Source organism: Thamnophis sirtalis, unplaced genomic scaffold, assembly GCF_051295495.1.
Source record: "Thamnophis sirtalis isolate CommonGarterSnake01/CBP01778 unplaced genomic scaffold, rThaSir2_p1.2 scaffold_12, whole genome shotgun sequence".
NCBI lineage: Eukaryota > Metazoa > Chordata > Lepidosauria > Squamata > Natricidae > Thamnophis > Thamnophis sirtalis.
In genome coordinates, this window is record NW_028261392.1 from 60,941,217 (window position 1) to 60,963,850 (window position 22,634).

General features: G+C 38.9%; 1 protein-coding gene across 1 annotated transcript in view; it reads right to left on the reverse strand.

Moving 5' to 3' along the window:
* Positions 1-22,634, reverse strand: part of ACBD6 (acyl-CoA binding domain containing 6) — a 110,017-nt gene that overhangs the window by 80,748 nt on the left and 6,635 nt on the right. Inside the window, exons 2-4 of the mRNA XM_087726893.1 lie at positions 22,433-22,497; positions 20,520-20,616; positions 1,332-1,414 (exon numbers count right to left, since the gene is read on the reverse strand). Coding sequence (XP_087583019.1) covers positions 1,332-1,414; positions 20,520-20,616; positions 22,433-22,497 — 245 coding nt within the window. The remainder of the gene's footprint in view (positions 1-1,331; positions 1,415-20,519; positions 20,617-22,432; positions 22,498-22,634) is intronic.

Sequence of the window (22,634 nt, forward strand, 5' to 3'; positions counted from 1 at the left end):
AAGGGAATTGTCAGATTCGTGGCACGACAAAACCGCGGTCCACTAAAGCGCGCCCGATTAAAGCGCGTACCTGACGTCATCAGCAGCGTGACAACAAGGACCGCAGAGAAAAAAGGGTGCTTTAAAAAGCGCTTTTAAAGCAAGCCGATTCACGTAAAGGTAAGGGTTAGGTTTAGGTTTAGGGTTAGGTTAAGGGTTAGGGTTAGGTTTAGGGTTACGTTAAGCGTTAGGGTTAGGTTTAGGTTAAGGGTTAGCGTTAGGTTTAGCGTTAGGTTAAGGGTTAGGTTCAGGGTTAGGTTTGGGGGGGCTAGGTTTAGGTTTACGCGTTAATTTTAGCTTTACCGCTCACAGCGTGCTTTTTTCGTCGCGCTGTGATGACGTCAGGTACGCGGTTTCGTCGAGCGCGCTTTAGTCGACCGCGGTTTTGTGGTGGAACCGTCAGATTGGAAGGGCCAATGTTACAATAAAAATGGTACTGACCGACATTGCTTCGTTTTCTTAGTCTTGTCTATCTTTTATTGCTGCCATCAGCTCAAAGCTTTAAAGCAGTGTTTCTCAACCTTGGCGACTTTAAGTCCAGAATTCCCCAGCCAGCTGGCTGGGGGATTCTGGGAGTTGAAGTTCACAGGACTTAAAGTCGCCAAGGTTGAGAAACACCGTTTTAAAGTTTAACAGAACAAATACGATACTTATCTCATTACTCTGTATTTCCGTTTCTTAGCTTCTTTTATTTAACCATAACTTTCATATTTCATCTTCACACGGTTTCTTTTCATTTCACAAACTGACCTCAATTAGTAACCTTACATTTATACTGCTTCCATAATTTGTCTTGACCAGCTGATCATTTAGCATAATCTTTACGTTTGTTAAGAGGTTAATAAAGAATTACCATACAATTTTATCAGTGCTTACACCAGAACTCTGAACTGATTTTCCAGGCGGGTTTCCAGTTAGATATATAAGACTATAGCTTCAGCTAGAACATTCCATTAAAAAGCACTGAATACAGCTTATAAATAAAAGTGAAGGACAAGGGCATTAAAAATCATCACAGTTTTTATTTAATATTTTCTCCCAAATATTAATCTTTCTACAAAATTTACCTTTTAAATGACATAAACCGAAAAGCATAGACCTATCATACACCCAGATACACCCAAACATTTCACATTGCGGAGAAATTAGTACCAGTAATATAGACAATTACTGATTCAAACAGTTATATAACTAGAAAGTACTTTTACATTATTTCTAACCTAATAGGAAAAGTATCCTGTTTCAAATATTCTGAAAAAGCCATAAACCATAAAAATATCACTCTAATTCACCTGATGGTTTCTTCTTGATACAGTGAGCTGACAACTGGGCCTCCGAATACAGATTTCCCTTCTTTTCCTTTCTTTTCTGATATCTGAAAAAACAAACATAGTAATACTTGTTTACACATTTGGATTCTGAAACTATGCGGATCATGCTCAAGAATAATTCTATGGAATCATTTTCCCCCTCTCATTTTCAGACCCTAGTTATAACATTTAAGACCACAGAAACATACCTTGCCACATCAGAAAAAGAAAAGCATACTTATAACAGTTATGCCAGGATCCACCAAATTTAGGTATCAAATATACTAAATAAGTATACATAATAATAAAATACTTTTGAGTTCATATGAATCGAGGAACATGTTGTCATTATTAGCACCAAACTGGTATCACAGTCAAGTCCATTTTGATTATTCCTCAAGCTTCCTTACTTTCAGGTTCAATTTAAACAGAAATCATACGCTGTTATGTATTCCATATTGTAAAACAAATACATTGTTAAACAAGTGCAGAAAATTATTATTATTTTTTTGCAATTTTTATTTTATTTTTAAACATTAAAAAAACCATAAATTTTTTTCACATCCATTACATACAGAATGTCGTTTGGTTACAAGTATTTTTGCATCCATATTCTCAATTACATTTACAATCACAGATTTTTCCATCTAATATAACTAAATACCTCACTTTCATTGTACAACGTATATTCAATTGCAATTAATTTTCTTTTCTTTTCAATAAACCTAATTCCCTTACATTCTTGATTATCTGTTTAATAACAATATGCCTTTATATAATCACTTTTCCCATTCTGAATATTTTTACAATATAAAAAAAGATTTACCACCTATTTATATTTGTATATCGCTGTTTTCGATTATGTATAATCCCACCGATCATCTATCGAGTATGCTTATGTTCATTATTGTCCTTGTACATCATACATTCAAAAACAAGCGCAGAAAATTATTTTGGTTGAACAAGCATGAAGGAGCAGTAATAGCAATAGCAATAGCAGTAGACTTATATACCGCTTCATAGGCCTTTCAGGCCTCTCTAAGCGGTTTACAGAGAGTCAGCATATTGCCCCCAACAATCTGGGTCCTCATTTTACCCACCTCGGAAGGATGGAAGGCTGAGTCAACCCTGAGCCGGTGAGATTTGAACCGCTGACCTGCTGATCTAGTAGTAGCCTGCAGTGCTGCATTTAACCACTGCGCCACCTTGGCTCAATGTCGAGCGAGTTAAGACTCCTGTGAAAATCTTACAATACAGTCCAGGTTACTCAGTCTCTGAAACAGATCTTAAAAGACTAGTAGGTGTGCAACTATTTTGAATTCTAGTAACAGGAGATTTAATAGAAATATGGAGAAATGGGTTCACGATGGGCATGCAATCACTTGTTTGATTGGCATGGAATTTTGAATTTCCTTTATTTGTATGCCGCCCTTTTCCCTGGGGGGACTCAGGGCGGCTCACAATTCAAAAAGGGAGGGGGGAAAAGACAAACAGTATTCCAATATGGAAACAATACAACATATTAAAAGAGAGCACAGCGGTCACACAATTTGGGTGGGGTTGGAATCTTAACCCCAGGCCAGCCGGGACAGCCAGATCTTCAAAGCGGCGCGGAAGGATTGGAGGGTGGTGAGGGTCCGAATCTCCACGGGGAGTTCGTTCCAGAGGGTCGGAGCAGCAGGCTCTCCTCTGGGTAGTTGCCAGTTTGCACTGGCTAGTAGATGGAATTCGGAGGCGGCCTAATCGATGCGATCGTATCGGTCTAGTGGAGGTAATTGGCAGTAGGCGGTCTCTCAAATACCCAGGCCCACTACCATGAAGGGCTCTCAAATACCCAGGCCCACTACCATGAAGGGCTCTCAAATACCCAGGCCCACTACCATGAAGGGCTCTCAAATACCCAGGCCCACTACCATGAAGGGCTCTCAAATACCCAGGCCCACTACCATGAAGTTTTGGACATAATATGCCGATCGAGGTAGACTCCTAAATGCTGAGGATACAACATCAACAACATCAACAAATGATCCATGTTACACATATAGGAGAGCTCTAGGGCATCAGCATATGGAGCACAGTATACTTCTGGATTGCCTGCAGGAAGTTGAAGGCAACATTTTTATGGTTCTGCTCCTACCTTAATTTCTTGAATTAATTCTGGGCGCTGGAAGAGCAGGGATTGAGCCCTTGGGACCTCCTTTGTGGGGTTTTCCATCGTTTGCACCTCTCTCCCCCGTATTATTTAATGTATACATACAGCTGTTGAGAGAGATCACCTGCTGGCTCAGGGTGAGTGTCACCAATATGCCAATGACAGTCAATTATATGCAGCTATCCCAGGTTGAGATGGAGATGTCACACAAGTTCTGAATCAGTGCCCTGGAGATGGTCAGGAAGAGTGAGACATAACAAGCTCAGACTAAATCCCACCAAGACTGAATTGTTTGATGCCATTAGAGCAACATTTTCACATCAGTCCCTGTCTTGTTTCAGGTTGAGCACACACATGCCAAACTGACTTACAAATAAGTTTACTAGTGAGTGGCAAGAAATTACTTACATGGCAGGGAGAGCGTGACCCGACAAATGCGCGCACGACAAAAGCACGCTGATGAAACCATGGCGCGAAAATTGCAAGGTCATCAATGCGCCGACAACAGTGTGCCGACAACAGCGCGATTTAAGTTAAGGTAAGGGTTAGGGTCAGGGTTAGGTTTAGGGTTAGGGTCAGGGTTAGGTTTAGGGTTAGAGCGCGCTTCTGTCAGCATGCTGTTGTCGGCGCGCTTCTGCGCTCATTCATCGGTGCGGTTTAGAACTCGGTTTTCTCGCCATGGTTTCATCGGGCGCGCTTTTGTCGGTGAACCAGGGAGAGAACTGATGAGTTCTCTCATTCTCTCTCTCTTACACACACAGACACTCGACCAATGTGGGAAAGCAAGTTTTTTTTTTCCCTGAGGGAGCTCACTCCAAAGCCAAAATAGAGCATGGATAAGCACAGTCTACAGTAGCGCAGGGAGCCAGCTGCCAAGGAAGTTAGTCAGTCAGCCTAGGGTCAAACAGCTAAGATTCAGAATGCAAACAAGGAAGGAGCAGAGAGGTGAATTTGGTTTGATTATTCCCAACAATGAGCCTGACTGTTGGCCTATGTTATTCTAACATAGGCTGGCTACAAGGATATCTCAATTAAGAAATACAACATCTCTGCTTCTTGAGGATCAGAGTGCTTCTGTTTAATACTTTGGAGTTCCCATTACGTTCTCCATCAAGGTCAACGGTAGTCAACCTGGTCCCTACCGCCCACTGGTGGGCGTTCCAGCTTTCATGGTGGGCGGTAGGGGTTTGCTGTAACTCTGCTTTATAAATTTTATACAGTAAAGTTACTTCCCTACTTTATAAATCACCATTACTGTGGGACTGGTGGGCGGTTAGAAAATTTTAATACTACCAGAAATACAAAAGTGGACGGTAGGTATAAAAAGGTTGACTACCCCTGATCTAGGTTGTCTTTGGATGATTTGTTTATCATCTGTCAACTTCAGGTGATTGACAGCTTACTGAATCTTTTTTAAAATATATATATATATAATATTAAAGGTTTTAAAGGAAGATAAAACTAATATACATTAACGTAAATTAATTCCCACCCTATTTTCTAACTGACACCTTGCTGAATTATGAGACTGTCAAGCAGCCCTCAGCTGCTTATTCCTCTAGATCAGAGCCGATCACAGTTCCGGTACTCACTTTTTAAGGAGTGAAGGTCCCCTGAAGAAGCTACAGTAATGCAAGATCTGAGGATTCTTCATTCTTGTCTTTCCTCGGCTTTGTTTACTGCAGTGGTTGGGAGGCCCTAGTGATGGTGATTCATTGTGAAGAGCAAGGGAAATGACTCTGATGAAACTATGCAAGGAGTATTACGTAGGCAAGAGGGGAGGGGTGAAACATTTTTCAAAACCAGCGAAACAAGATCATATTCAGAAGCAGTTTGGGTAAACGCTTCTCTGACTCACTGAAGCTAAGAGGAGGAGGTCTAATTCAATCAAGATTCGAGAGTTTAATAAAGTAAAGAGCCGAGGTGGCGCAGTGGTTAGGGTACAGTACTGCAGGCCACTTTAGCTGACTGTGATCTGCAGTTCAGCGGTTCAAATCTCACCGGCTCAAGGTCGACTCAGCCTTCCATCCTTCCGAGGTGGGTGAAATGAGGACCCGGACTGTGGGGGCGATATGCTGACTCAATTTGCTAAAAAAATTGTAAACCGCTCAGAGAGGGCTGAAAGCCCTATGAAGCGGTATATAAGTCTAATTAATAAATAATAAATAAATAAATAGATCAAATGTTTCAGTGGAATTGATTTTCTGGTCTACTAGTAGAGACAACTCAAAATCTGGAGACAAGGCTCCTGTTGGGTCAACCCAATTAGCATAGAATCCCACCTATGTTAGCTACAAGTGAATTCGATTAGTGTCAGGTGCAAAAAGTCAGGTCCACACCTGAAGATCCAGTTAAACTGATTTATTGCTACTCATGCCTATGTACAGGAATCTTCCCAAGTAACAGTTAGCACATGCTTGGATTTAGGCAAGGGTCAATAGAATTCAAGGGAAGTTGGACTTAGTTCAACTTCTGGCTATGTAGGGATTTTAGGCTGATCGCTCTTTTAACTCTGCCCCCAGATTTTGCCACCCCCTTCTCCTACAATTCCATTACAATCACCCAAACAAGAGATGCCATGTTTTAAGTTATAAACATCGGTAGGGGAAGTATCCAAAGGAGGAAATGCTGTTATAATGGTCAATTTTAATTATACACAAACAAACTGGATGTATTCCAGTGGTGGGATTCAGCCAGTTCGCACCTATCCAGGAGAACCGGTTCTTAACTTTCTAAGAGGTTCAGAGAACTGGTTGTTGGAAAAAAATCTTCTTTTGTCAAACTAAGGCACAACCAGTTCTTGACCAGCTGTCACTGGCAATGGTACTCCAGAGGTCTCCAATTCTGAAAGCCATATTCCAAATGGAATGGAAATGGAGCGAGTACCATTTGCTAACATCATTAATTCAGTCTTGCCTCTATCCCACTTATTTCTTTAATAGACATGTCAGGAGATGTACTTCTAAACTGTAGCCACGCATAAAAGAGGTGTCATGTATCCCACACGAGAGGTTAAAATATAATGACAGACACATTAAATACACTGTCCAAGGCCTTCACAACAATTTTATCTCCATCTTCTTTTAAAAAAGACAGTAACTCAAACACAATTACAGGCTCTTACAAAATTAAAATCCAATCGTGGTTGAACAACAAAAAAACTTGAAGAGGATGGCTGAATTATGCAAAAACCAGATATAAAAGAAAGCTCACTAACAAAATTGAATCCTGACTTTTAACGGGCATCTGTGTCCAGATACAAACCTTCTTGCATATTATTGAATTTCAGTTTTTTTGTTCTCTGCAAAATTATTGTAATAAATTCAAACTTTTAAAGTATATTGGAATAAAAGTATCATATTCCATTTACATCAGTGGGTGGATCATGACAGGATGTATTTTTTTTTTCATCCCACTCCAATTTCTCTTGTCTATGGAGATTCTCAGTCGTCCAAGTCATGGCTGTCCCGAAGCTGCTTTTTCAAAAGGCGACGGGACAAAATCCAGTTGCCTTTTGAAAAAGTACCTTTGGGACATCCAGTTTCTCTTCCTTCCAACCTCTTCCAAATGATTCCTCCAAATATAACATAGTTACAAGACCACGTGCAGATATTTTCCATTCTTGCATATGCAACTGAAAACATGAAGCAAATATTCTGAAATTTCATAACAGCATATTATAGACGAGAGGCGTCAAACTCATGTTGTCACGGTGGCATCACATGACTTATCGGGAGTTCCCCCCCCCTTCGGGCATGGGCATGGCCAGCGCATGAAACACCCAGCCTGTGGGCCGGGAGTTTGACAGCTCTGTTATAGATAAACCTGGGACTCCGAATCAGAAAAAATGATTATCCATAACACAATTTCAGATTAATGTATAAAAGATATGATACATGGGCTATAGTTCAAACATTTTCTGCTGGAAGATTTTGAGAATTGCTCTGTATATACCTTTCTCGCCTCAAAATCAGTGTTGTTAGTTTTGTATGTGTATGTGTGCATACACACACACATACACACACCCAAATCCACAGAAATAAAATCCACATTTTGAGAAATGTGCTTCTGATTTCAATATTTATTAATATAAATATTAATTTATATTAAGCATCCCTCTATTTTTTTATTAAAAAAAGTGAAATTAAGATTAACAACTGGGTTATCCTGTCAACTAGTTGCCTAATCAAATTATCTTAATGAACAATTGTTAACACAGCTTAAAAGGTTCTGGAAATAGCCAGACAGAATCTTAGTCAAAGTTAAATTATCTGATCCTTTTGATGTTTTAATTACACATTTTAATTTACATCCCGGGGTGAACTTTATAGAAATTGCTTAGGAAATGTATGTACTCAATAAACAGTTATACCATACAAGGTTCCTCAAAAGAAAAGTTATACATTACTACAGATATTTAACTAGATTTTGGCCAAAGCTAAATATAGCACATGGCTATCTGTGTTGCAAGGGAAAAAATCTTCTCAGCTGCATATGAGAAAATAAAGGGCCTCATTCACAGTTATCACAAAAGACTACAAGCCATCATTGATGATTAAAGGCAGTAATGTTGCATACAATACTAAGAACTAAGTGTATGAGCAAAACCATTTTATCATTTGCTTTATTGGTACAGTTTGTTTAAGGAATGTCCTATTCTGTGATGCCTCATAGTTTAATTGGGAACACGTTACAAATTAAAAAATACCTTTTGTCTGATCGCCAATATTTGCTTATAAAATGGTCCATATCTTACAAACTCTACCAGAGGTATGTAAATTTATAAGCACAATTATAAGATTGTGGATTCCAAGTTCAGTAAAGTTATACAAGATCCTCTATGAAGAGCCGAGGTGGCGCAGTGGTTAGGGTGCAGTACTGCAGGCCACTTCAGCTGACTGTTATCTGCAGTTCAGCGGTTCTAATCTCACCGGCTCAAGGTTGACTCAGCCTTCCATCCTTCCGAGGTGGGGGAAATGAGGACCCGGATTGTTGTTGGGGGCAATATGCTGACTCTGTAAACCGCTTAGAGAGGGCTGAAAGCCCTATGAAGCGGTATATAAGTCTAACTGCTATTGCTATGAACAAAAACGGAATGCACAAGCATTGGTGTTTCACCTAATTAAACACATGCTGACTTAAAATAATACTACTGGTATTATCTGATCCCAGTACAAAATAAATTTGCTTGTTTCAAGCATATTGGGAATTCAACTTTTTGCACATATCTCATTCAATTTTTGCACATGTATAAACAGCTCCCATAAGATGTAATTTTTCATATGGTAACGACAAAAAAAAAAAAATACCAATACCCACTTATTGCTGAAATATTACATTCCCAGCTCAATAACCCTGCAATTAATATTCAGCCAGTCATAAAACTATCAGAGTTTAGCAAGACTAAAATGGATTATAAAAATAATACAGGGTTGTAAGTAACTTTGGACTGATTCTAGTAATCTTTCTAAAAGGAAATATTTTTAATTATAAAATGTAATAATAGCACAGCTATTACTTGCTGCCATGCTTGGAATTTGTTGAAATGCAATTGTAATGTTTTTTAAACATTTAAAAAAGCCTTAGATATACTGTACTTCCATACAAAACTGATGTATAGGAATACTCTAAATCAGAAATATCATTCACTAATCAAGAGGCACATTTTGCATTTCTTTCTTTCTTATCTTATTCAATTTTGCGGTAACCCAACTTTTTCAAAGACTGAAAAAAGAATCTGGCCAATTGGAGGAACAATATTCAATAAACGTAGACGAACAAAACTTAGCATAACTAAAAGGAGCTTCACAACCACTATATTTCCAAGCCAGGGAGAAGAACCAGGTTTCCAACAATTTCCTAAATGTTAAAATAATGGGAGCCACTTGAAAATTGGCACAATACAAAGTGGATACAGTGATAGACGAGGAGGATCTAAAATGATTATAAAACCTGATGTATCAGAAAAATATTGCTGTTTTTTCTATCTCTGTTCAGGGCTTAGTCCCTGCTGAGGAAGCAAACTCAGCTAAACACCGATTGTGTTTGACAATCATAATTGTACTTCAGGACCAAAAGTGGTTAATTTTGTGTGAATTAATTGTTACCTCTTGTTTACTAGTTAAAACCAACGCCAGGAATGTTAAGAGGAAACGCCACCTCTGTGTTCAGATGGTCACAAAATTACTACCTTTAACACTGAAAAGCAGAAGACGTAACAATATAGGGTGTGCCCTTGGCAGAATAGCAAATGAAGCATGTAATGACAGCAAATAAAATGTTTCTGTCTTTAGTTGAGCTTCACACCAGCATATTCTGAATGCCTGAAATATATACTTGCCAGACACTATTAGGTTTTTTTTTTTAAATAACATTTATCTTTATTTAAATGCACCTTGACGTTTTTCAGAACATGAAGTCAGTTTGCATCTAAACAATTTTTTTTTAAAAAAATGTGCTGCTTATTTCTTTCGGTGATTCTAATGAAAAAGCTTCTATAATTCAGTCACAAAGTTCATTTGGTACAATATGTCCAAAATACACAGCCTTAATATTTTATTCTAAACAATGTTTGAGGCTTCATGAACAATTACAAAAGTGATAGATCGAGAGTTGTAAACTTGTAACCTTTTTAAAAACAGAAAATTATCTATTAATCAAAATGTTTTTATTTTATAACATATAAAAATTCCATTTTCAGTTAAACAGTGCACTTTCTGGGTACAAATAATTTTAGACAATAATAATCAAGGTGTTTAGAACAATGTTCATTGCATTAGTATTAATTCTATAACAACAACAATAATAATAATACCGTGTTTCCCCGAAAATATGACAGGGTCTTATTTTCTTTTTACTTACAAAATATGGCCTTGGGCTTATTATAGGGGGGGGGGCTTATTGTTTTGGGGTTGCCGGGCGGCTGCTCCCTTGCGAACTGGCTCCAAAAGAGCCGGGCACAGCCTCAGGGGGGAAGCAGCCATGAGGTGACCAAGCTCACGAGCAGCCACCCAGCAAACCCCCCCTCTCCAGCCGGGCAGAGCGCCATTCATTGACCTAGGGGGTATCCCTAAGGCGCCAAGCCACGTGGTTCTCTGCCTGCTCCCCAGCTCCCGCGGCTTGGCACATTAGGGATACCCCCAAGGTCAGAGCATGGAGCACGCAAAAGGCTAATTTGAATCTCCCGCTCAATCCTTATAAGGAGAGCAGGAGAAAAAAAAATTTCCAAATGAAAAAAAAAATACTTTGAATATATATACATGTAGAAAATATAGGATAGGTTCATATGTCTTTAGGGAAAATTCTGTGTTTACGCTAATTTTATTTAAATAGCTCGTGTCAACCTGTGAAGGAATCTGTCCTTGCATGCTTAGAAATCCTAAGAAGTCTCTGAATGCCATAGGCATTCAATTTAAAACACATTTATTTTAATAGCACTAATTATTCTGTGTGTGAGCCAAAAATAAGATCTACCAGTGAGGGGGGAAAATGGTAGGCCAGGCCTTTTCTCATCTTCCTCCAAGGCCAAAGATTGTAGGTTTCACCTTTTCAAGAACTCTGATCTCAGTCAAAACAAAGACTGTTTAATACAACTGTAAATCTACATGGGTATGTGTTGTGGCCCAGCAGGAGCCGTTGGAGCTGCCACCAGACTGACAGCGAGGGGCCCTATGAGTCAGCCCTGGAGGACCCTGGACAGGGTTCCGACTCTGAGCAGGGCGCAGAGAGACTGGTTGGCTACCAGGTGGCGCCTGAGCTTTGGATCAGAGGGGAGGAGACAAGGGAGAGTGATCCAGAAACCAACAGTGAGTTGTTCCGGGATGCACGCCGTCGAAGAGCTACTCAGCGTCAAGAACAATTACGTAATTACAGGAGGTAATTACGCTCAGCTGATGGTCATTAGGCTCCCCTCCAGACTATAAAAAAGACTGCTTGTGCCACACCCTTCTTGCAGAAGTCAATGCTTTGACTAAAGAGAAACAAACTTGGCAGGCTGGATTGCTGCCAGAGTTTGTCTGAATTGCTGCCAAGGTTTGTCAGACTTGCTGCCAAGGTCCTTATCTGTTTCTTTACTTGGCTTTCAGCCACCGAGAGTCTGGTCTTGTTATTAAAGGACATTCTCATTAAGCGTGTCTTGGATTTCATTACTGGATGGAGGAGGGGGTCAGAACAGATATTTTGAATGGGCAGCTAAGCTATTATGAGCAGAGGCAAACTATCTAAGTATTCCTTATCTCATGCCCTTGCCAGATACCAATAGGATTATAGTAATTAGAAGTAAAGCAGAAGAATGTGGAAGTAACCATTTCTACTGCAAAAATCTCCCTTATATAGCATTTACCTATTCCTAGTCCAGACACTTGCAGGGAAAAAAAAACTCTCCACCAACCTTTTGTTTTAGTTGAATGCCAGTCAAGCTGTACTTTAATTCACCCACCCCCCAAATAATATCTTCATTTACCAGGAAAGGCAAGGTAGACATCAATAAATAAGGATTCACGATGAAAAAATAAAACCCTGAGCTATCTCTCCTGCCTAGATCCAGCAAGCAAAGAGCAATGATAGACTGGTGGTAATGATCAGAGGAACTTCAGGAATTTATTTGAGTTTTTTAGACACACTTTCATTTGGCTTTTTCTGCTTAAATTGAAATATGATGGCAATGAGCTCTCGGGGAGCCACTAAACTTTGGTCCAGATGTCAACAACTAGGAAACGTCAAAAACTATTCCTTTCCCACGTGATACGATATGTGAGTCTACGTGTTGCCGTTTTGTTTAAAGCTGTGTTTAAAGTTATCCTGTTATTTTAAAATCTTTCATGAACATTATTCATGACATCGTGTATCATACATAATAGGTGAGCCTCAGTCTGTCTTTAATTGCAATGGTTTCACAGTGCTGAAAGCAGCCATCCATTACATATTAATTAATTATAAATGCAATGGGAAATAAGATGTGGGTGGATGCCACCTCAGCCACAGTCTTGAGGTATTATTTTTTAGTTGCTTTCAGACAATTTTTCACAATTCTTAAAATAATGAACCAAGATAATCATAGTATAACCAAAAGGAAGGCAAGGAAAGTAGCTGTGGTACCAAATACGTAAGAGGAGTGGAATCTATTCTTGACAATAACTCAACCTACAAAAACCAGATATCATGATAGAAAATGTGATCTCAAACTGCTGTACCATAGAAGCCTATCCAATTAGCCTATTAAGGGTTCATCGACAAAAGCACAACCGACGAAACCGCGGTGACAAAACCGCGAGTTCTAAACCGCGCCGACGAATGAACACTGAAGCGCGCCAACAACAGCGCGCCGACAGAAGCGTGTTCTAAACCTAAACCTAACCCTAACCCCAACCCTGACCCTAACCTTAACTTAAACCGCGCTGTTGTCAGCGCGTTGATGACATTGCAGTTCTCAAAGAAGGAAATCTTTCTAAAACTAAAATCACTATAGAGCAAATTCTGTTCAATTTTAATAACTTGCTCTTCAAATATGAATTCTCATAGTTGATAGTGGTTGTTTTTGTTTTGTTTAGTCATTAAAAAGAATTAATCTGTGCAGCATAATACCAAAGAAACAATAGTATAACATTTTAAGTGGTTTTATAATGTTAATAGGGCATATTTTAAATAAAACACTTGTCTTCATATAATTTACATAGTTGAGTATAAATATAAATCCAAATTAGGTTTTTTGATTAATGAGCAATTAAGATCACAAAAGGATCTCAAAATTAAAACATGCATGGATAAAAAATATTGGACAAAATTTTGGAAATGGGTGCAAGAAATTACAGGAGAACAGATAAAATACAAACCCGAAATCTTTCTACTGGGAATAATCAAAGGGAAATATACAAAGAAAATTAAGTACATATTAACACATCTGCTAACTACAGATAGAATAGCATTTGCCCAATGCTGGAAACAAAACAATACCCCCTCGGACGAATTAGTGATAAAAAAAACTTTGGATTGCGCAGAGATGGACAAATTAACACTGAAATTAAAATATAAAGAAGAGTCGGAATATTATGACATTTGGAACAATTGGTACAAATGGCTGCAAAACAGGAATAAAATTAATTAAGCCAAAAAACCAATATATAAATATATATATAGAACTGTGTATAAAGTGTGTAAATATAGAAGCGAAATATTATATACATGTACAGGTATGATGACATAACAGCGTTGATATAATGACTGTAAGGTGTTGTAGAAGGGGGAAAAATCTGCTAAAAAACATGCATGATATATACTGTATTACAATTTTAAGAGTATATCAGAGCAAAATCTCAAATTGTTTGAGAAACAGAAAATTATTCTACATGAATATATTACTATGCAAAGTTTATTTTAAAGTATATAATCTCTCATACCACAATGAAATTGTGCACACTGAAAACTTCAATAATGTATGAATCTGTTTATGAAAGATATATAATTAATATAATTTATGTTAACAAAATGAAAAAGAAAAGCAAGGATGTAATGCTACAAATAAATTAGGTCAAGGCTTAATTTCCCTTTGAACTTTCAAACTAATCAGATGTTTTCCTGACTGCTAATAGGCAAATTAATACTGTATCATCTAATGTAGTTTGCATACTCAAGGTGGAGAGATGTGAAGTCTGATTTTGCTTATAGTCCTCTCTCATTAATGTTAACTTTCCAGTTAAGTTTAGAGATCCTACACTTCATTTGACTTCTTATATTTTATACCAAAAACATAGAAATAAGAACTTTATTAAAAACGTTGTGTTGTACAGTAAACCTTTATCAGGCAGTCCTCGGTTTACAACTATAATGGAATTCAGAATTTCCAGCATAAATCATGATGGTTTGTAAGTCGAGGTGGCTGGGCATGATTTTACGACTTTGTTCTGATGATTGTTACGTGAACACCTAGTTGTTAACAGAATGCCACAATTGTTAACCAAATCAATCTGTTCCATGGGTGTATTTTCCTGCAAACTTGCAAAAATAAATAATTCATAAATTGCAGTCGTGACTGTGGAATGATGCAACTGGCAATTATTATTCATAATTTTGAATTTAGTTAAACTGGGTTGATTAGGTTTACAGGTAGTGTTCGACTTACAATCCACACAATGGAGCCCGCAATTTCCATTGCTAAGCAAGACAGTTGTTAAGTGAGTTGTGTCCCATTTTACAATCTTTTTTTTGCCACAGTTAAGCAAATTAATTGTTCAGTGAATAATGTAGTCGTTAAGCGAATCTTGACTTTGCTTACCCGAAACTGGCTGGGAAGTTACAAGTGATGATCACGTGGCCTGGGATAGCATGTGCCAGTTGCCAAGCGCCCGGATTTTTATCATGTGACCATGGGGATGCTGCAAATAAGAGCCGAGGTGGCGCAGTGGTTAAATGCAGCACTGCAGGCTACTTCAGCTGACTGCAGTTCTGCAGTTCAGCTGTTCAAATCTCACCGGCTCAGGGTTGACTCAGCCTTCCATCCTTCCGAGGTGGGTGAAATGAGGACCCAGATTGTTGTTGGGGGCAATATGCTGACTCTGTAAACCGCTTAGAGAGGTTGAAGTGGTATATAAGTCTAACTGCTATTGCTATTGCTAATTGTCTTAAGTGTGGAAACTGGTCGTAAGTCACCTTTTTCTGTGATGATGTAACTTTGAATGGCCATTACATGAATGGCTTTAAGTTGAGGACTACCTGTAATATGTTATATTATTTTTAAAAAAAGCTTTATAAGAGAAATTATTTTCTTCGTAAAGGTAAAGAACTGTTAATTTTATGACAATAACACAGTATGTGCTAGTAAAACTACTTTTAAGGTTTTTAAGGCAGCAAAGATGTGATTTACTTGGGAAACACTGTGAGCCACTAAAATGATTTGAGTCCATTCTAGTTGCTACATCAACGGTTCTGAAAAACCATTCTAGGGTCTAGGGAGCCCCTTTCATAAGTTACATGGAGTCAAAGAACTCTTTTAAAATTACTGTACTCAGTTTTAATTTCTAATACAGTAAATATTGATATAGTCTACACAGTAGCAATAGCAATAGCAGTTACACTTATATACTGCTTCATAGGGCTTTCAGCCCTCTCTAAGCGGTTTACAGAGTCAGCATATCGCCCCCCACAATCTGGGTCCTCATTTTACCCACCTCGGAAGGATGGAAGGCTGAGTCAACCTTGAGCCGGTGAGATTTGAACCGCTGAACTGCAGATAACAGTCAGCTGAAGTGGCCTGCACCCTAACCACTGCGCCACCTCGGCTACACAAACCATAACTTTTCAGGTTCTTCAATCATTTTTAAGAATTCAAAGAGATCCCGAGACAAAAGCGTTTGACTGTGTCTCATAGTGACACTACTATAAAATGCAACACAAAAAAGTACAAGGGACTTATTATCACATATGGTGGACCTGCCCGGAAACACAAAAATATTGGGCAAAAGTTTGGAAATGGGTGCAAGAAATTACAGGAGAACAGTTAAAATACAAACCCAAAATCTTTCTACTGGGAATAATCAAAGGGAAATATACAAAGAAAATTAAGTACATATTAACACATCTGCTAACTACAGCTAGAATAGCATTTGCCGAATGCTGGAAACAAAATAATAACCCCTCGGACGAATTAGTGATTAAAAAAAAACTTTGGATTGTGCAGAGATAGACACATTAACACTGAAATTAAAAGATCAAGAAGAGTCGGAATGTTATGAAATTTGGAACAATTGGTACAAATGGCTGCAAAACAGGAATAAAATTAATTAAGCCAAAAAACAATATATAAAAATATATATAGAACTGTGTATAAAGGTGTGTAAATATAGAAGTGAAATATTATATTACATGTACAGGTATGATGACATAACAATGTTGATGTAATGAATGTAAGGTGTTGTAGAAGGGAAAAAATAATAAAAAAAACTGCTAATAAAAAAAATGCAACACATTTTATCAGTGTTTTCATAAGGAAAAGCCATTCAGATGACAAACTATTTTTTTCCTGTATCGCACCTGAAGTGCAAGTAAATTATGAAATGATTTATCGGTCAAATCTCAAACATTTCAATGGTAAGGGACATTAGTTCTTAATACTTTCCAACAGTGGCTGGCTAATACTGCCACCTGGAGGGCATTTTATGAAGGAAATATTTTCTGAGAACGAATATATGCACCTACCGTATTTCTTGGAGTATAAGACGCACCTATTTCCCTCCAAAAAGAAGCTGAAAATCTGGGTGAGTCTTATACACTGAATACAGCATTTTTGCCCCCCAAAACCCTGCCCCCTTCACCAAAATGTCCGTATGCAGAGCCTCTAGGAAACTTTTAGAGACCTCCTGGGGGCTGGGGAGGGCAGAAATGAGCAAAAAGGCCTGGGTTTTTTGCTCAATTTTACCCTCCAACCCCCAGGAGCACTCTATAAGCTCCCTAAAGGCTAACCATACCCTTTGGGGGGGGGGGAATGGGCCGTTTTTGGGATGTTTGCAGAGTGCAAAAACTTTTTTTTTTAAATTTCCCTCTTCAAAACCTTGCTGCGTCTTATACTCTAAAAAATATGGTATTTCATGCTTTGGTAAACCCTTTTGTTATTTTTCTAGCCTGCTTTTTGAGGAGCACAGAATCTACTTTCAGTGCTTTCCTCATCTTCAAGCAGAATATCTCACATTTGTTCTCTTGGACTTATTTATATTACATTTCTAAGAGTTGCCTCTAAAAGCTCTAAAGCGAGTCACTAAAAAAATAAAATAAAAAATAACGAAGGAGGAATGAAACAATGTATACGTTCTGTCCCCCCCTCCTTCTCTCGTTAACAGACGACAGGCAAACAAACTTAAAAGGAACTCTCTTTATCAGTCCTCAGCTCAGACTGGCTGCGAGCCCAAAAATAAACATAAATAAAGTCTCTAACGAGATAACAGGAGCCAAGGTGGCGCAGTGGTTAAATGCAGCACTGCAGGCTACTGCTAGATCAGCAGGTCAGCGGTTCAAATCTCACCGGCTCAGGGTTGACTCAGCCTTCCATCCTTCCGAGGTGGGTAAAATGAGGACCCAGATTGTTGGGGGCAATATGCTGACTCTCTGTAAACCGCTTAGAGAGGCCTGAAAGGCCTATGAAGCGGTATATAAGTCTACTGCTATTGCTATTGCTATTGCTATATAACAGAATACCAAACAAAAACCCTTACAAAACAATGCACTTCTCCAAGTGCCTCCTTGAATCAGGGTTACAGAAAGCAAATCACTTCTCCAAGTGCTCTCAAATAAACCACCACCGATGATCAATGAATGTTGAACGAACGAAGGAACGTTGACTCCTGCAACCAGGGCGTGGCACCATCCGTCCTTTTATCCCCAGAAGATGCCCCTAACGAGCCCCAGCTGCATAATCTTGCATCCTGAAAAGACTCACAGAAGACTGCTGCTGAGTCACAACTGTATATCAACAAGGTTACATAAGAAAAGGCTACAATTTTCACACCTTTTTATGAGCTTTCCAGGAGACGCTTTGGAAATCAGACTCTGAACTAATCAGTCTTTGATCTGATTAAAAGAGCAATTATATTCTCAATAGAAGGATTAATAAAAGAAAAGAAGTAATATTGCATTTATATAATTTAGTTGGCCACATAAGCTGCCAGCAGCCTGATTTATTTTGCTATTGAAAAAGCCACCATATTCCCCTGTACATTAACTTTCGTTCATTATTAGCATCAGAGCTCCCTCTTGTGGCAACTGCATGGACTAGCTACAATAAAATGTTGAAAAATCATTTAAAAGCTTTACCATTAGCTACTGTCAACACTGAGCTATCAATCTTAAGACAGATACCATTTTAAAATTATTTCCTTTGTAACTTCGGGAAATGTCACCAAGGGATATTAGGCTAACTAATAAGAGTTTAATTTGCAACAACTAACAATTTAATAGGATGGTTAAATATATTGCAGACTGTAGTTTCCCGAATTTCCTGGAACAAGTTAATATGCAATTAACTATTAATTAATAGCGCTCTACATGGAGCTACCCTTGAAAAGTGTTTGGAGACTGCAACTAATCCAGAATGCAGCCGCGCGAGCGATATTGGGTGTACCTAGATACACCCATGTTATACCTATCCTCCGCGAGCTGCACTGGCTTCCTATTGGTCTCCGGGTGCAATTCAAGGTGTTGGTTATTACCTTTAAAACCCTGCATGGCTTAGGGCCAGCATACCTGCGAGACCGCCTACTGCCACACACCTCCCAACGGCCGGTAAGATCCCACAGGGTGGGCCTCCTTCAGATGCCGTCAGCCAGACAATGTCGGCTGGCGTCTCTTCGGAGGAGAGCCTTCTCTGTGGCTGCTCCAACCCTTTGGAACGAACTACCCCCAGAAATCCGGACCTCACCCACTCTCATGGCCTTCAGAAAAGCTGTCAAGACCTGGCTATTCCGGCAGGCCTGGGGGCTGTTGACCTCATTGTTGAGGTCCAGCCCCGATCGTAACGAATGTATGTGTGTTGTTTTTAACCTGTCTTTTTTTTATTCTTATTTTCTTTTATTATTTTTCTTCCCCTCGCTGTAAGCCGCCCGGAGTCTTCCGGGATTGGGCAGCCTATAAATAAAATTAAACTTAAACTTATTGCCCAAATGACAACAAAATGGCACAAATTATCTTAAGCACTTCCCCACCCCATATTGAAATGTGCCCCTCAACCACAATTTCCTATTCTATTTTTTCTACTATTTTACTTTTCCAAAGGCAGGGCAAGGAGAAATTTCTCTAGGCAAATGAAAAGGGACTTGAAGTAATATTCTGGGCTTTTCCCCCCTGCTGGTGAAAGAAGTTATGCATAATTATGTTATCTCTGCCCCTCTGGGATTGACTTCCTATATTTTATCTGTGATAAACGCACCTCCAAACTGAAGGACTTTGATCTCTTAATTAAGACACGAAGAGAGATGAATCAAAAAGAAATAACACCTGGTTGCATCTTTTGATTCAAACGCTTTGAAGGGTTCTGCATATTCAATTTGAATAGGGAGAAATAGAAAATTGTTAAAATTGTTGTGAATTTTAAACTATTCTTTTATTTTGCTTTTCTTTTTCTTCTTTTGTTGTAAGCCGCCCGGAGTCCTTTGGGGTTGGGCGGCTTATAAATTTAATAAATGAAATAAATGAATAATTTAATTTACAGTATAATATTGCCATAATTGTTATAAAATCCTAAGACGGACAATATGAAATATATGGTCTTAGGACGGTTAGTAGGTTCGCATTTCCCTCTGCAATTAAAGAAGGCAGAACACAAGGCTCTCCCCAATTCTAGCAACATGAAAGGGAAAAGTTGGGGTGAAAGATTTATACGATCTGAAGAGAAACCCCACACCAGAGTTGGGGTTGAGCACTGTTACCTGAAGGAAATAAACTTTTAAAATTCAACCACTAAATAAAAATATTCCTCCAAGGAATTACTCATCAGAACTAATTAATGGTGTACTTCTTAACTACCTAACTTCCAAGGCTATAATTCTTCAGCCAGCCTAAAGCTAGTGATTGTGAGGCCAAGAATTCTCAAGCTGCAATCTGTGAAACAAAAATATATATGTCTATATTGCAATCTTCTGGTGCAATAAAATCCGTCAAAAATAAGGCACCCATTGAACTTTTGATAAATCACAATATACAACTAGCTGGTTTGGTGTGTATTAACAAAGCATAACACTCTGGAGAAACAATAGCAACCTAACATTATATATGGGTTAAAGAATTAATCCATTTATTTAAAATATCACAATGCCCATTGACTTACAAAACTAAGAAGCCCCCCCCCCCATATGTTTATTCATACACATCAAGTGAAGGATGACTATGCTTTTTTGATATCACTTCTAGCCCGTTCCAACATGCCTAACAGTAAGGAATAATAGGAGATATAATCAAAAATCCTCTGGAGGCTACAGATTCCTCATCATTGAGGAATAATAATAATCCTTCAAATAATAATCATAACGTGTTTGACATACCTGTGGATTCCATGTAGGGTCCAATTTTTTCACAGCATCAATGTATTCCTGCATTGCCTGCTCAAGACTTGTGTCACCCAATGCTTTCCAAGCTTCCCTAAGACATACATAGTAGAAGAATCATTATTTAGTAGAAGTTAACGTATGTATGTGTGTGTATATATACATTGTGTCACAACCCCTGGTATGCCCAAATATGGGAGGAAGCATACTGCTTCCTTTCTCTGTCTATCAGCTCACCCCAGGAGACCATCCAGACAGAAAACCCATATATATATATATGTATGTGTGTGTGTGTGTGTGTGTGTGTGTGTGTGTGTGTGTGTGTGTTGCATATGTCTATGAGCTGTTGGTCTCCAACCTTTCAACCAGAGGTGGGTTCCTACCAGTTCACACCTATTCGGTAGAACCGGTTCGTCAAATCTACCGAACCGGTTAGAAGAGGTTCCACCAGTGGACCCGGAAAGCAGGCCACACCTACAGAAGAGGTTCCAAAAAATTTTGAAACCCACCACTGGTCCTTGGATATGATTATTCTACACTATCATGCTCATATTTATAAAACTCAGGGCCTCTGTGAAAAGTAAGGATGACTACTGCGTTTGTGGTGCAATCAGAACATTGCGTGTGTTGAAGTTGTTTTAACGCAAACCAAAGATGCCTTTTAAAAAACAAGTTTACATCATATTCTTATGCATGCCAGTGCTGTGTGTGAGGTCATTTAAGGTGGTTCTGACAAGTGTCGTCGGCATCTTCATATCCGGTCACATGGGCGGCAAACCACTCCCATCCGGTCACACGGGCGGCAAGCCACTCCCACAAAGGAGGCCACACCCACAGAGTAGGTTCCAACAATTTTTGAAACCCACCACTGCTTTCAACCTTCTCTTTCCCCAATTGATAATGGTGATGCTTAGAACTTAAGAGGTATTGTGGATCAGTCAGACTGGTGCTGCAAAATGTGAAGATATCAAAGGGATCGATTCCATTATCCGATCCAAGTCTTTGATCATAAAATGCAATCCGGTTCTCATTCTCCTCCCTGAGGTCTCCTTCTCTGAGAAACAATCAGGCCAAACACGACATGACTCTTCAAGGATGCCATCCTTCCTATTCAGCCAGGTTTTTTGAAAAATCAGCAAACTTGGTGAATGGTTGGCACAACTAATGTATCTTGTCATGAACTAATCTTCAGGACTAATTTCTCTCGTCCATAAGAGCCGAGGTGGCGTAGTGGTTAGGGTGCAGCACTGCAGGCCACTTCAGCTGACTGTTATCTGCAGTTCAGCGGTTCTAATCTCACCGGCTCAAGGTTGACTCAGCCTTCCATCCTTCCGAGGTGGGTGAAATGAGGACCCGTATTGTTGTTGGGGGCAATATGCTGACTCTGTAAACCGCTTAGAGAGGGCTGAAAGCCCTATGAAGCGGTATATAAGTCTAACTGCTATTGCTATTACCTTTGTTCATTTGCTATTACTGTTTGTTATTATTTGTTATTATTTGTCCATTTGCTATTTGTTATTACTGAGCCATGGTGGGTAGAATGCAGCATTGTAGGCTAGCTCTGCCCACAGGCCAGGAGTTTGGTCATAACAGGGAAGCACTCAGCCTTCCAAGGTCAGTAAAATGAGGAGCTAGATTGTTGGGGGCAATAGGCTGATTCTGTAAACTGCTTAGGGAGGGCTGTTAAAGCACTGTGAAGTGGTATATAAGTCTAAATGCTATTGCTATTATAGTTTGCCACTGCAGAGATGTGAATCAGTATCTTACATACTTCCTGCCATCGATTAATATGGATAGAGAAAAATATTACATTTATGTGACTAGCATGTATTTGCCAGATGTGGGAAATTTTAGGAATTGGGAGGGAAAAACTCAGAAATATGGAGAAACCATTATCTAATTTCACATACCATTTCTGCTTGCCGTCAAAATCAAAAAATCCAGGTTTGGGAATGTTGCAGTGACCACATTTGACCTAAAGGAAAGACAATAAGGGGATAACATTAGAGTACATGCTGAATGTTAAAACAATTAATATTGTTACGGTAGTTGATATGATTTATCTAACACAAAAATAAGACTTTTCTTTTGCCCTAAAAACATAAGAATTGC